At 37.7% G+C, this 15,067-nt stretch overlaps 4 protein-coding genes across 4 annotated transcripts; 3 read left to right on the forward strand and 1 right to left on the reverse strand.

Moving 5' to 3' along the window:
• Window positions 1-1,605: 1,605 nt before the first annotated feature.
• Window positions 1,606-3,236, reverse strand: LOC140775504 (protein CANDIDATE G-PROTEIN COUPLED RECEPTOR 7-like). Its single transcript, XM_073118850.1, has one exon. The coding sequence runs from the start codon at window positions 3,143-3,145 to the stop codon at window positions 1,808-1,810; it is 1,338 nt and encodes a 445-aa protein (XP_072974951.1). The 5' UTR covers window positions 3,146-3,236; the 3' UTR covers window positions 1,606-1,807.
• A 2,104-nt stretch (window positions 3,237-5,340) lies between these two features.
• Window positions 5,341-6,376, forward strand: LOC140776448 (probable membrane-associated kinase regulator 4). The gene has a single exon (XM_073120160.1). It carries the CDS (start codon window positions 5,460-5,462, stop codon window positions 6,315-6,317), a length of 858 nt encoding a protein of 285 aa, XP_072976261.1. The 5' UTR covers window positions 5,341-5,459; the 3' UTR covers window positions 6,318-6,376.
• Window positions 6,377-8,608: 2,232 nt separating this feature from the next.
• LOC140775922 (caffeoylshikimate esterase-like) lies at window positions 8,609-10,703 on the forward strand. Its single transcript, XM_073119419.1, has 8 exons — window positions 8,609-8,710; window positions 8,807-8,839; window positions 8,926-9,019; window positions 9,114-9,293; window positions 9,382-9,512; window positions 9,609-9,746; window positions 9,920-10,018; window positions 10,108-10,703. The coding sequence occupies exons 1-8, from the start codon at window positions 8,708-8,710 to the stop codon at window positions 10,402-10,404; spliced, it is 975 nt and encodes a 324-aa protein (XP_072975520.1). The 5' UTR covers window positions 8,609-8,707; the 3' UTR covers window positions 10,405-10,703.
• A 1,350-nt stretch (window positions 10,704-12,053) lies between these two features.
• LOC140775826 (caffeoylshikimate esterase-like) lies at window positions 12,054-14,842 on the forward strand. The gene is made up of 9 exons (XM_073119272.1): window positions 12,054-12,182; window positions 12,251-12,283; window positions 12,368-12,461; window positions 12,544-12,576; window positions 12,659-12,805; window positions 12,902-13,032; window positions 13,806-13,943; window positions 14,024-14,122; window positions 14,265-14,842. Exons 1-9 carry the CDS (start codon window positions 12,180-12,182, stop codon window positions 14,547-14,549), a joined length of 963 nt encoding a protein of 320 aa, XP_072975373.1. The 5' UTR covers window positions 12,054-12,179; the 3' UTR covers window positions 14,550-14,842.
• The last annotated feature ends 225 nt before the right edge of the window (window positions 14,843-15,067 follow it).

The following is a 15,067-nucleotide window of genomic DNA, read 5'->3' on the forward strand; positions in this document are numbered from 1 at the left end:
ACCAATTGAAATTACACTCTAGTTGTAATATGTTAGTCATGATATTATCTGTCATCTTCTGCTGCTGCTGCTGCTGCTTCTATAACCTGTAATTAGTTATATTCACTACTTCTTTCACAGCTAACATTAGTCGATCAATCAGAAACTTGACCATTACAACTTTTGGAGCCTTTCAACAATTTCAAAACCAACCACCATTATGAAAGTAACTGCTCTGTTGTAATAAGTCATTATAGAGGTAACAAAAATATTGAACTGAGTCGCTACGGGTTGTGACATCTTGAAGTATGTCCCTGCTTTAGTGTAGTTTACTAGTGATTTGTCATAATTCCAACCATGCCAACTTACATCTTGCTCACTCTTCAATAATTTGGTGTCAAACTTCATAACTGGATGGCATTTTATAAGTTATGACTACAACAACAATGGAGTAAAACAAATAATTTCACAGAGTCCCAAAAGCAAAATGCTGCAACTCATTCAGTATACAGAACATTAGCCATTTCTCAGGTACGATTCATTTAAAGGAAATTTCTTTACATTCATGCAGAAATTTCAAATGATACAGTATAAACTTCTCCTAACACTTTATGGCATTTCTACTGAAAATTTTCATAGTGCTACTGCTCGTTGGTCTAACAATCTATATTATAGCTTCTCCATAGTAATGGGATTTAGATTTATCACAGTAGACAGAAATATACCAACCTTACATAGCCAAATGCCAACCAAATACCGAAAAAGACACTATTTAGATCAAAAGGTCACTACTTCCAAGTAACAAAAAGGAATAAAGCATCCTTTGGATGCCAAAAGATCTCTATGGAACTTTCCAAAGTCAGGCAGGGTCTTATATACAACTTTCCATTGAAACTAACCCATACACAGGAGAGACTAGGGGTTCTTCCAACTGTATGGTTAAAGAGGGTATTTTGCAATCCAAAGGTAGCTACAGAAAATCTATATCTTCCCTAGTTGAATAAGTCACTTCCAGCAAATTGTTAGGACGCCAAATAAAGTTCTTCATTTCCTCAATCCAATATAGAAAATCATTCAACTAAGCTTGCAGAATCTTTCACCCCATTTAATCAGCTTTTAATTTGATTCACTGAAAACCAAATTCCGGCATCGAAATGAGTGTTTAGTCTAAGAGTAAAACTGACTCGATCTGATAAAAAAGAAAGGTGAATGCATCCTTCGTTACTTACGAGTAGTTCTTCCATCTTATTATGATAAAGCTACTAATTTACCATCAACATTTTACAACCTCAAACAGGTATTTCACGTAAAACATATGAGCTCATACATTCCTTGAAACCAAGAATCATGCCAATGGAAAAGAAAATTCATGCTTATGATCAATGAGAAAAAGGAGATAAGGAATAATATAGTGCCATGAATGCAATTATTCAAGTACTTTCTTGGTCTTCTACCATGTGTTGCGTCAGATGACTATTATCATGTATCGCAATGGCCTTCTGAATTAATCCATTCCAACTGGTCTCACTTCATATGAATAATATATTAATTATTAGAAGCTCATGAGTTCCAAACTATCATATTACAGGATAATCAAGAGAAGCAGGTAAAATGAGGCTGAAGAAGTACAGATTAAAAAATGCAACAGTATTTGAATTATCATAGTACTCAAGAACGTAGTTCACGTATCAAATTTCATCCACAATAGCTCAAAAAGGTAACAAAGTTCGACAGATTGTATAGAAACTAATACTAAAATTTTACTACTGTAGGAGCAACACAAGTAAAAGCATATAGCATCATAGAAGCACACCAGATCTGTTCCATTCTAGAGCTCAAACTCTTCCTCCCGCAGTGCCGCTTCTGCCGCCTCCTCCTCGTCATCATCCAGCACAAAGTATTGGTTCCTCTCGACCGGCCTGAACATATAAAACATCACAAGATAAAATGCAAGCGTCGCCATCTCCTCGGCAGCCACGCTCACCCACCGGTACTTGTACGACGCGATCGTCCTAAGTGCGTACACAATAATCCTCGTAAAGTACAAGTATCCGATCACCACGATATAAAATTGGCGGAAAAGAGTGAGCTTTGCGAGATTCTTGGCTGCCTTGCCATCGGTCTTTGACGTCTCCCTGAGAGATCGGATGGACCAGATGATGGGGAACAAGACCGCGCAGCAGCACGCAACGTCGATTAGGAGGAAGATCTGGTTCCACGTAACCCAGTCACGGATGAACGGTCCGTTCTCGCCAATCACGACGGAGGCGATGTTGGCGATCACTTGGAGGGGGATCACGACCATGAGCACCTTTTTCTCCTTCTCCTGGAGGAAAGGTTTCAAGAAGGACCAGCCGGTGCCGACGAGGACAATGACGGCGAAGAGGAGGACGCCCTTGAGGAGCTGGAAAACGTAGAAGAGCACGTCCCATCCGTGCGGCGTGCCGGTGACGCGGATGAAGTGCTGATCCTCGGCGGCGCAGATCAAGTAGAGGGATCGGATCAGGATGAGGCAAGACATGAGGTGGTGGATCCGGTGGCTGTTGAGCCGGTGCTTGATCAAGGTCAGGTAGATCCAGACGCCGAAGAAGACGACATAGGTGAAGGCGAAGGTGTAGTAGATCGAAGGGACCGGAGACTGGCCGACAGAGAGGTAATCCTTAGATCCGTCGGGGTTAGAATTGTACATCTCGGTTCGGACCTCCATGGAGACTTGGGTTTGGGGGGCGCAGTTGGCAAAGAAGAGGCTGTACTCATCGGGGTGCGTGATGGGGAAGCTGTGGTTGTAGGAGGCGGAAGGGGGAGGGGAGAGGTCGGTGAAGTAGAAGAGGCGCTTCACGAAGGGGGATTCAAGGACGCACCCGGGTACGTTCTGCTGCTGCTGCTGCTGCTGCTCGGAGGCGTAGGCAGCTTGGAGGAGGGACTCGTCGGAGAGGAGAAAGAAGCCGAGGTGGGAGGGGTCGATGGAGAGGGAAGAGGTGACGGAGACGGAGGAGAGTGAGATGGAGACGACGCCGCGAGGGGTGAAGCCGAACTTCTCGAAGAGGATCAGGGTGCGGGAGTCGGAGGAGATGGTTAGGGTTTTGATCTCGGCGGAGGAGGGGGAGAGGTAGGAGAGGATGACGACGAAGGGGAGGAGGAAGGAGAAGGGGGTGATCTTACCCATGGTGACGAGATCTCGGATCTGGGCGGCGGTGGTGGTGGTGGCGGTGGCGGTGGGATCTGAGATGGAGAAGGAAGAGGGGTAGACTTGGGGATGCGGGTCGCTGGGATGAGCTTTTCTTCGACGCGTAGGGAAGATCGTGATGGGGGTTTTGGACCGTTCGATTTAATTGAGATTGGTGAAAGTGAGGTGAGGGGACTCTGATTGAAGCAATGGAGAGAGAAAGAGAAAGGGATTGTCCACTGGACTGATCTCAGCCATTCGTTAGATCTGACCATTGATCCTATCAGTTTGATTTAAGACCGGATTATTTGCAAACCGAGTGGTAGGAACTTGCTGCGACTTTTTCAAAGCTATATGTATTATAATCTTAATCCGAAGGCTATAATCTTATAGCCAGTTTTGATACTGTATAAAAAAAATTGATATCGATTTTAAAACCACATTACATAAGAAAATAGGTATATGAATTAAGAATATTTAATTACGTATGTCTAATTTCTTAATATTTATATTATATTCTTAAATATCTTAATTATTAAATTTTCATCAAATTGATTGATAAACAATTATCTTTATGGTACAAAATAAGCGCTCTACTCGTTCATTTCTTCCGTTAAGATTTTTCTTTTAAATATAATCATACCTTAATTATAGGAGATATTATTTAATATTAAATAATTTAAATTTGATTATTTATATAAACTTTAATTTAAATATAATTCTCTATCTCTATCTATTAAAATTTATTCTAAATCAATCTTAATCTAATAAGAGATACATGTAAATAATAAAAGATAATCAAACAGATAAAATGTAATTAAATTTTCATCAAGTTAATTTTAAAAGACATCAATACCCTTATTTTGATAGATATGCATTACTGTCAGTTAAGGATATATATATTTTTTACTTGATAAACTATTAAGATAATATAATAATAATAAAATAACGTGTAAGATTATATATCTAAAAAGTAATAATTACCTACTGAACTAATAGTATCTTTCATTCATATTATACCTTTAAAAATCTTTACCCGTGACAAATGCAAATTTATAATTTCGAGTTATACTAATATCTATGATTTAGAAAAAATGAAGTAGAGTTATATATATATATATATATATTATTATTATTTCCTCCAACTTTTAATAAATAAATAATCTCTAGAGAAGACCAGTTGTTTTAGATATCTTTCAACTTTGGAAGTCATGGATTCCAACGTTTGGAATGGAACTAAGGCCAAAAGAATAAAAGAGCATGCCTCGAGCTTCGAATGGCTTTCTTTCTTTCTTTCTTTCTTTCTTTTGCCATCCACCACAAACTGTCGGATTTAGTCAGTCCTCAAGCCTGGTCACGGGACACTACCCACTTAGCCCAATCCAAAGCCAGAGTCTATTCGACACCTATTTCAAGATCAATTATTTGCTAAAAAGATATTGGAGACTTCTTTTGTACCTAATCCCCCCTTTACTCTTTACAACCCCATGCGAACGGTCCAGATTAAACTTATAGTTTCCCTAAAAGGAAGGGACAACATCGATTGCTATCTTATAGCCTACTAGATCAACTAAAACATAGAATAATCTTAGCCGATGTAAGGAACTTGTGATGTTGCTATCAAAGTCACTAACACATTAAAAAAGCTTCATAGTTTTAACAAGTCTTTGCGTAGGTATTGGGTTATGAGCTCCTTTCAAATTCAAAAAGTTGATATTGATTGGGCCCTCTTACACTTAATGCTCCTCACTACATAATCCCATACTAAGAGTAACCTTGGTAAGAGAGTAAGTACCATGGGAAAGGGATAGCTCATTGGAATAACAAAGCTAGGAGTAACTAAACCTCTACATTGGTAAGTGTGATGAGATGGAGAGAGATCAGAATGAAACAAAAACAAACAAAAAAGATCATAAGGGCATTTGTGGGGGTCTTCTACCTTAGTTTAATGATTTTTTTTTTTAGATTTTTCTTTACATATACTCAATTAATATAAAATTTATACCAAAAAGAATAAGAGTTTTTTTTTATTTTTTTTTTAAAAAATTATAGAGTAGGATAAAGTATATAAACAAACAACATAGTTTAGAAAGATATGCATTTATTTTTTTCCTTTCTAAATTCTAAGACATACTTCGTACAACTCTCCTTAGTTTTCTTAGTTCATCCCTTGCTTTAAAGGAATGCCAAAGTCCCCTCCTCTTCCACCCCCCCTACTAAAGACCACCATCACCACTATCAGTCAGTACCACTACCAAACCAGACACCCAAAACCCACCAAGGAGACAAGAAGACATAACATCACTTGTCTACTATGGCAAAGACTACTCCTCTACCAGACCAACTAATGGAAGAAGAGTACATAGACATGGACCTCAGTAGCTCTACCACCTTCCCGTGTCCTCCCCACCAAAGAGAGTTCGAATTCCACATGTCTTCGCCGCTCCAGAGGGAGCCAGCCGCGTCGCCGGCCGACGAGCTCTTCTACAAAGGGAAGCTCCTCCCACTGCACCTCCCCCCGCGATTGCAGATGGTGGAGAAGCTCGAGCAGAGCTTCACGACAAACACTACGCCGTTCCAATCCTGCAACGTCTCTCCCGCGACTTCTTGCTACGTGAGCGGCGAGCTGAACCCGGAAGACTACTTCTACGAGTGCGCCGAGGAGCTCGTCGTGGAGTCGCAGAAGAGGAAGAAGAAGCCGTGGTCGAAGAAGCTCACGTTCATCAAGCAATCCAGCTTGGGTCTCAAGCTCAAGGCCTCGAAGGCTTACTTCAAGTCTCTGTTCACCAAAACCGGGTGCTCTGAGGCGACGGAGTTCGCAAAGAAGAAGAACACATTTGGGCAAATCCAGAGCAAAGACGAAGACGGTGGCGGGCAAAGGAGGTCCTTTTCGAGTGCCTTCGTGCGGCATTCGGCGACGACGTCGTGCTCCTCTTCCAACTCCTCCTCCTTCTCCAGTGCGAGCTCGAACGGGTCGAGTACCACGCCGGCGTTGAAGAGGAGTAGCAGCGCCAACTCGGAGCTGGAGAATTCGATCCAGGGGATGATAGCTTACTGCAAGAAGTCACAGCAGCAGCTGCCTTCGGTGAGGAAGAGTGTGAGTGATGTTGGCCTCTGTTTCATTTCGGCTACTAGGATTGCCGCAGAGTGTGAGAAGCCAGAGGATTTTTAGAATGCTCTCGATCTTGAGCTTTTGTTATGTTTCCATCAATGGATTAAAGCTCACACTTAGTTCCATTTCCTCTTTGTTAAATTCTCTTTCAGAGTATAAATTTCAATTCCCTTAACCATAAAATTAATTGGCATTCAGACACTGCAAGTGTCTACCAGATTAAATCTTTAGTTGGTCACTATCACGTTAAAGCTACGAATCATCCAACAGTAGCCTGAATTGCTTTAGTTGAGTAGCAAACGAGAAGCAACTCTTAAGTGGAGGATGAGTAGGGCCACTATTGCTTGCTTCAATCAACTCGCTTGCCATCACCGCATTGCCTAGTTCCAGTAAGAGAGTTAAAATTTCTTATTTGCATGATAACTTTCTACTAAGTCTCAGAGATACGTATTATTAAAAACTAAACATTGCATTCATGGGCCAAGGAAGTATGCAACACAGCAGACATGCTTAACCACCACAGTTGATATAATATTGCACTCAAACCTTGCATTAAAGCAATGGGGGAAATACTAACTAACTAACTACAAATGATCAAGAACTCGATCAATCCACTCAAAGCCACGCTCATTCCTTGCCTCTAAAGTCTAAAGTATGACAAGTTAAAGGGAGTTGTCCAGGTGGAGACAAATGAACCTTAAACTAAGTGAGCATGTCAGCGAAAGATGTGACAAGATTAGATCCAAAGTGAAAAGTGTTAGCCTACCTCATTCATGATGTTGAGCACTTAGGAAGACTAGTGGGCTTAGAACATGGGATATAAATATTAATATAGGTTTAGGTATATCTATATATTATATGCCTTAATTGTTTTCTTTTGGGTTAAAGTATATGCCTTGATTACATAGTAGATGCATGTGTTATTTTCGTGACATACATCTGATGTAACTTTTGTAACATTTCCTGATATCCTGGGAAAAGAACAAAGAAGGGTGCACCTTTTTATGGCAACCAAATGACTTAGTTTAACTTTTGCTCCTATCCTTGCAGATCAATTATTGAATTTATGTATGCTTATATATATATATATATATATTGATAATAGTTAGACTTAATGAGGTTAAGGTGTAATTAAACATTAAAAAGTTTGTCCACTAATAAAAAAGCCTATTTAGCCTAACTTGGCCCAGCCCAAAGCTAAGTTGCTTGGGCTTAGCCTACGAGATTTCTGTAGCCTGTTCGGCCCGCCGCACGAAAACTTCTAGAACGTGTAGAATTGGAACACGTGGCTACACGGCAGAGATCCCACGTGAGTCCTGTGAGTGGCTCATGCAGCTGGACTGCTGGACACGTTCTCGGCTTACGTCTTCCCACGTTGAAAGCGATTAATAAAATCCTATAGAATCTTAGTGTAATTATTTATAATATTTTTTATTTTAATTAGTGGTTAAATTATTGCATAGCGAATATAAATATTTAAGTAATTAAAAAATAAATTGTGTGCGTTTACTTTTTATTTTCAAAAAAAAAGAGAGGAGCTTTTCCTTTTAAATTTTGTCCAATTCGTCTTCTAGATAGGAATGGGAACTGTTGGGTTTGTTGAGGTCATTAATGGCGAATGAGAGAGAAATAGAAAAGGGACATGGCGGTAGCCTAACGTAATCCACGTCCTTAGCTTTGTTTAGCTTCAAAGTCAAACCCTTTTAACGACAAATCATAGTGAGGGCGTTGGGTGACGTACTTCCGCATCTGGTCCATGTTATTTAAATGAATTAATTACCCTTAGATTGAAAAATGTATTTTAAAAATAAATAAATCAAAATATAAGAGTATTTTTATAAACTGAAATAATTATCTCATTTCCTCGGGAATAGAAATGAATATGTATATAATTTCTCTAAGTCAATTATAACAACAATGAAAATTTAATGAAATAGATATTTAAAATATTATCATGGGCTTAAATAAAAATTAATTCTATTTTAAACATAAAAAATTACATCATGTTGGATAATACTTTAAGCATCAGGAAAAAGAAAATATTATATAGCTTTTATTTACTTATATAACAGTAGGGTGTTAATTAGAATAAAGCGAAAGATCGGGACCTTTTGAATAATTTCACGCCTAAAAGTAAAGCCGTTTATTGCTTAGTTGACGTTGGCATCACAAACATCGTCCGCAAACCCGCCTGCAGGAATTTGCTACATCTCGCCATTAGGCGATTTCACACGTTCAAGGACATGAGGAAGTTTGACTCGCATAATGAATCGGACGCGTGGAATTTCCCCCCCGTTGACGAGGACCAATTAGATCATGCCAACTCGGTCATAATGAATCCAACCGTATATAAGCTACCTTCTTCCTCCTCCTTCCGTTTATCTGAATTCTGAAACCTTTCTACTCCTCTTTGTCTCCTATCACTTTTTTTTCGTCCAAATCTTTCGATCATGGCAAGTTCTTCTAACAAACTATACCAATATTTTTGTTTTCTCTTCTGAAATCTTTGGTTTCTAATATGCGTTGCTATGTTCATGTCTCTGTTACAGGGGAAGAGCACTGAAGCCTTCAAGTATGAAGAGGTTAGGAATTGGGAACTCATCTATGTTTGAATTGAATCCTTTTAAAAGCAATCTGAATAGATGTTGATGAATCTTATTGGTTTCAGGAGGTCATATCGAATTCGCGAGAACTCAAGCTCTTCACGTGTAGATGGATTCCTACGAACAGAGACCCAAAAGCTCTCGTCTTTCTGTGCCATGGTAGAAGAATTCTAATATGATTCCTAATAGCAACTCTCTTTTTTTCATTTCTTGTTTCTCTTTGAATCTCTTCTCAATGGTTACTTATTTTTAGGATACGCCATGGAGTGCAGCATCTCGATGAGAGGCACTGGAACACAACTTGCTAGTGCAGGTTATGCAGTCTATGGAATAGACTATGAAGGCCATGGGAAGTCCTCTGGATTGCAAGGATTTGTCCCAAGCTTTGATGATCTCGTGAATGATTGCTCTGATTATTTCACAAGTATATGTGGTAGGATTTATATCTAGCTTTATCTCTATCTCTCCCTCTATATATATATGATCAAAATTCTGAAGATAAGAAGTTTATTCCTTTGCAGAGAGAAGAGAGAATGAAATGAAGATGAGATTTTTGCTCGGTGAGTCCATGGGAGGAGCTGTAGTCCTTCTCCTTCACAGGAAGATGCCCAATTATTGGAATGGAGCTATTTTAGTTGCTCCAATGTGCAAGGTTGTTACTCGACCTCGATAAGAATCTCCTCTGCTTTAAATCATCCAATTTGAGAATAGTTTGTAAACAACGTATTCTGTTCTGGGTCTTCTTCAGATTGCAGATAAGATGAAACCTCATCCACTAGTCATCAATATTCTGACAAAGCTCAATAAAATTATCCCAACTTGGAGGATAATCCCCACGCGGGACATCATCGATAGCGCGATTAAGAATCCCGAACGGCGAAAGGAGGTACGAAAAAGTCAACTTAAACTTCCCTTACACTGAATTAAATTGCAAAAAGTCTGAAGCACATCTTTTCCAGAAGTTAGATGCTTTATCCCTTTCGTAAATTTTAAAATGTTTATAACTATTATGAATAGTATTTGTTATCCCCATACTTATCCAACCACATTATCCTGCAGATTAGAGACAATACTTTATGTTACAAAGGAAGGCCTCGCCTGATGACTGGCAACCAGCTTCTCATGGCTAGCCTAGACATCGAGAATAACTTAGACAAGGTGAATAAATTCTCTTATTCCACATACATATCCATCTTAATCAGATCATAGAGCACAACTTTATCTTCTACTGTATCTATATATATCAGGTCACGTTGCCATTCTTAATAGTTCATGGAGGTGATGACATAGTAACAGACCCATCAATGAGCCAATCTCTATATGAATCAGCAAAGAGCAAAGATAAGATCTTTAAGCTGTATCCAGGGATGTGGCATGCATTGACATCAGGCGAGCCGCAAGAAAACATCGATCTCGTTTTCGCAGACATCATCGAATGGCTCGATAAGAGAGCAGTTGAATCTGATTCCAGATTGGAGCAAGAACAGAAGTTAGAACATGATTCAAGGTTCCTTGTCTCAGTTGAGGAGAAAGCTACTAGCTAACAACCCCAACAGATGCTCATAATTGTCATTTTCCTTTTATTTTCTTCAATTGTTATTGTCATCGAAATATTTAGCTACCTACAATGTATTTGTTTGTTGGCATATAGAAGTTGCAAGTTAGGCCAAATGCAAGTGGGGAAGTTGAAGATGAGGATGATGATGTGTGTGTACGTAATGGAAATTTGCACCCTAGGCTTATCTTCTAGACTAATACCAGTGATGAACAAACCTACTAAACCTTTTTCATGTCAAGATACTGAAAATATTGAGTAATTGGTAAAATTCTTTTGGATATCTAACTTTGTTTATGAATTGCTAATTAATCTGAGTTGGGTTCCTTCTCTTGAAAAAGAAGGATGAAGAGAAGAAAGATGGCCTCTACTCTCTAATGAGGACTTATGCTTGAGATCAGCATTAGACCTAGCTTATCCATTGATTTATAAACTTGCCCTTATTCCCCCTGTCAAAAAGGAAGGAAGATCATATAAATAGTTCCACACGTATTTTTTTTAAAGTGAACACAAATGTTAGTTTCTTCATTCAAAACCAATGATTCAATATTTTCGGCTGTCAGCGAATTGCTAAATAATAATAATAAATGTCAAATGCCTAAGTTTAAGGTAAATTAGAATCGAACTAAATCATACAAGGATAAACTGTAATTTATCTTAGAAAACAAACAAATGGGCACTTATGAATGAAACTAGTCCACGAATGACATCGTATTTTCTAAAACAATTCATGCCCTACGCTTCCAGTTAGTATTTAACCTAACGCCCCTTTCCTTGTAGACATCATCTGTGTCTGAAACGGACATTAAGCCTCCCAATAAGTCGAACCAAAAGTCAATTCATTGTTCGTTCCTTTGCCTCCAACGCAAGCTGTTCTTCCCTTCCTATCCCTTTCAGTTCTGTTGGTCAGTAACTAAACCACTTTAATACCCACACCCATTTTATCATCTTTACTTTGTCTCTACTTTCTTGATCTTCTGGATGCAAAGAGAATTGGGGCCTTTGAAAAATGACTCAGAGATAACAATTTAGATCATCTTGACCACTTTAGAATGTTATTAATCACGAGTAGTTTGATAAAAAGAAATTTGTATTGAATGCCTGTACTAATCAATGAGAAGCTGTTGAATTGATGCTGATTTGAACCTAGATTAACTAGAAATCTAATGCAAAATACTCCTCCTTATTTTATGTTTGAATAGTTAAATACCTCATCACACACGACACCCTTTATTCTACAATTGAAAACATATACAAAAAATATATATAATTAACGATAGATTAAAAATGAGTATATATATATACCTCTATTCGAATCAGATAATTCTTCAAACAAACTAGTCAGTAACCTAACAGACGAAATAACAAAAATTTTCTATATGTACAGTCAAGAATAAGGGTATTTTTAGCTTACTGGTTCAATTAATAGAGTTTTAGCGGTTAGGTGGGTTCGAAAGATATTGATGTAAGAAATAAAGAGTTTTAATGGATATCCATATAAAAAATATATACAAATAATAGATTTTATAAGAGGAGATGAATCAAAGAATAATTAATTAACTTAGTAATGCTGATTATATTGCCCGAATTTTAAGCCGTATACAAGGGATCCAGGCTTTACTTGCTATTAAATGGAGGCCACTTTCTTTATATGAACATAACCTCTCTTGGCATATTATTATTATTATTATTATTATTCCCTTAACTCTTTCCTCTCCCTCATCTCCACCAGACCTCTTCAAAAATTCTCTCCGAGCTCTGATCATGGTAATGTCCAAGAATACTCTCCTCTCTTCATGGCTTGATCTTATTAGTTTATGCTATTTTCTTTTCAGGAGCAAGACCTTGGAAGTATAAGATATGAGGAGGTCAGTGTCCACTAACCTATCTATTTTCGGCTATTCCTTCTCTTATTCAGGATATAAGTTTCTTATTCACGTTTATACTCTCAGGAGTTCATCACCAACTCTCGTGGTGTGAAGCAATTCACGTGCAGATGGCTACCAGAAAAGATGGAACCAAAAGCTTTGATCTTCATCTGCCATGGTATAGTAATTAACTTTATCCCTCAACAAGTGAATAATCTGTTGGATATGAGTACTTATTTTTTCATGGTTGTGTTATCCAGGTTATGCAGTGGAATGCAGCATAACTATGAAAGGTATAATGCTAAGATAGTTTTCTGACTTCTTTATCTGCAATCTGAATATGGATAAAAGAAGGTTGAATAAAATTCGATTTAGGCACCGGAACTCGATTAGCGAAGGCTGGTTATGCTGTTCATGGAATAGACTATGAAGGCCATGGGAAATCTTCTGGATTACAAGGATACATATCAAACTTTGATTATCTTGTTGGTGACTGTTCCGATCATTTTATGAGTATTTGCGGTATAAACTCAATGAGCATAAACTTGTTTTTTATACTCATATTATTTCAAAAAAAAAAAGTTTAAGTCTAAATTTTGATCTTTGGAAATTGAATAGAGAAGCCAGAGAATAAGAAGAAACAAAGATATCTCCTTGGAGAATCCATGGGAGGAGTTGTTGTTCTCCTCCTCCATAGGAAGGAGTCAACCTACTGGAATGGTGCAGTTCTTGTGGCCCCAATGTGCAAGGTCTTGGATAATTTTTTTATTTATTTTAATGACTATTCATTCTATTTGTTTGTCTTTATCCTAAGTGTGTAAAGAATTTCTAACGAATATATTTTTGCCATTTAGATAATCTCCGCCTTTTATATATACATTGTAAATATTAGAAATTTTTATAATTCAAATCCTACATTTTATTTATAACCCGACCTTTTATTTTCCCCTATAATTCGCATTTAATATCCTAATATTATTTTAACTAACTAACATTGACTAAATTACTAAAATACCCTCACCATACCCACTCATTTTCTATATCCTTCCATCATCTTTCCCACCTGTTTCCTCCACCCGTGACAACTCCTACTACCATTGGCCATCTTTCCTCGTCTTCCCCCCCTCCCTTCTCATTTTCTTCTTCTTCTTCGTATTCTTCTTCTTTTTCTTTTGGAAAGAAAAAAAGGAGGAGGATGAAAAATACCGGAGCAATTTAGGTATTTTTTAATTATTTTATATATTATAATAAAATATATAATTTTTTTAGCACCGTCTAAGTTAACCCAATATGTTAAATAAAAATTATAGGAGAAAAAAATGCTTGGGTTATAAAATCCTTAAACATGACATGTGAACTATAAAATAGATAAAATATAAGGTGTGATATATAAAAATACCTAAATTTTATTAATTTTTTTTATAACTATATATATGAAAACAAATGGGATAATTTAAGAGTTTACGTATAATTAGTCATATATTTTAATATGTTTTTGTTTTTGTTTTTGTTTTAATTTCAGATTGTTGATGATATGAAGCCTCATCCAATCACGATTAGCATTTTGAAGAGGTTAACTGATGTCATACCAAAGTGGAAATTGGTACCTTCACAAGATATAATTGACATGGCATATAAAAATCCAGAGAAGAGAAAGGAGGTAATAATTTAATGTTTATATATATATATATATGGGGTTTTTTTTTTAATTTGTTTTGATGGAGTGAGTATATTCGGTAGATTCGATCGAATAAGTATTGTTACAAAGGAGCGACAAGATTGATGACTGGTAAAGAGCTTCTCCGGGTCAGTTTAGACATTGAGAATAATTTAAACCAGGTAAATTTCTTTCTTTTTTTTAATTCTTAAAGTACTTAGTTGGGAGATAAATAAATAAATAAACAGGGTAGATTGATTGGAGTTCGTTCACAATTACGTTCAATTATTGCTTCGAATAATATCTCTAGCTTTCTCCGTGGAGGTTTCCTTGCCATTCTTGATCGTTCATGGCGAAGACGACAAAGTCACGGATCCATCGGTGAGCAAGCTGCTCTACGAGTCGGCCTCCAGCGAGGACAAGGCCTACAAGCTGTACCCCGGAATGTGGCACGCCCTCACCGCCGGCGAGCCGCCGGAGAACATCAACCTCGTGTTCCGCGACATCGTCGCATGGCTCGACGACCGGACCGCGGCCGGAGACCAGAGGTCGGAGAAGGAGCAGAAAGCAAAGCGTGACGGCATGTCTGAGAAGGTTGAGCTTATTTGAGGTCTTTATGGTTAGAGTTGGTGCTTGTGATAATTATTGTACATAATGTTTGGAGAATTCGAAGGTTCATGATTATCACGAGGAACAAATTGTTTCAATAACTTATTTAACTTGTTTGTGATGAAGGTTTGTGCGAAGTTGACTAGGATGCGCTGAAGATGTTTGTGTAAATGCCTATATGTGTAATATTGGAAACGCTACCCATTATGGCTTTACTTGCAAATAATAATAATAATGCAAGGTTTATGTGAGAAAAATATAATAAAAGATAGTATGATTTGGTTGAACAACTGGATACATTTTACGCTTCCGATGTAGATAAACCTTTATCTTTGTTTATATGACCTCCATGTTCATGTTACATAGCATTACCATTACAAGAATATTGCAGGTACTTTGCTGCAGTTTACTGTATCTTTGTGCTCCTTTAGCAAGAAAACTGGGGGAAAAAACATGAATTTGTTCAACATTTGGAAGAGAAAAGAAGGGGGAAAAATAATAATAATCTAACAACATCA

The sequence above is a fragment of the Typha angustifolia genome, chromosome 14 (genome assembly GCF_048772165.1).
Source record: "Typha angustifolia cultivar Huaian chromosome 14, ASM4877216v1, whole genome shotgun sequence".
Classification (NCBI taxonomy): Eukaryota; Viridiplantae; Streptophyta; class Magnoliopsida; order Poales; family Typhaceae; genus Typha; species Typha angustifolia.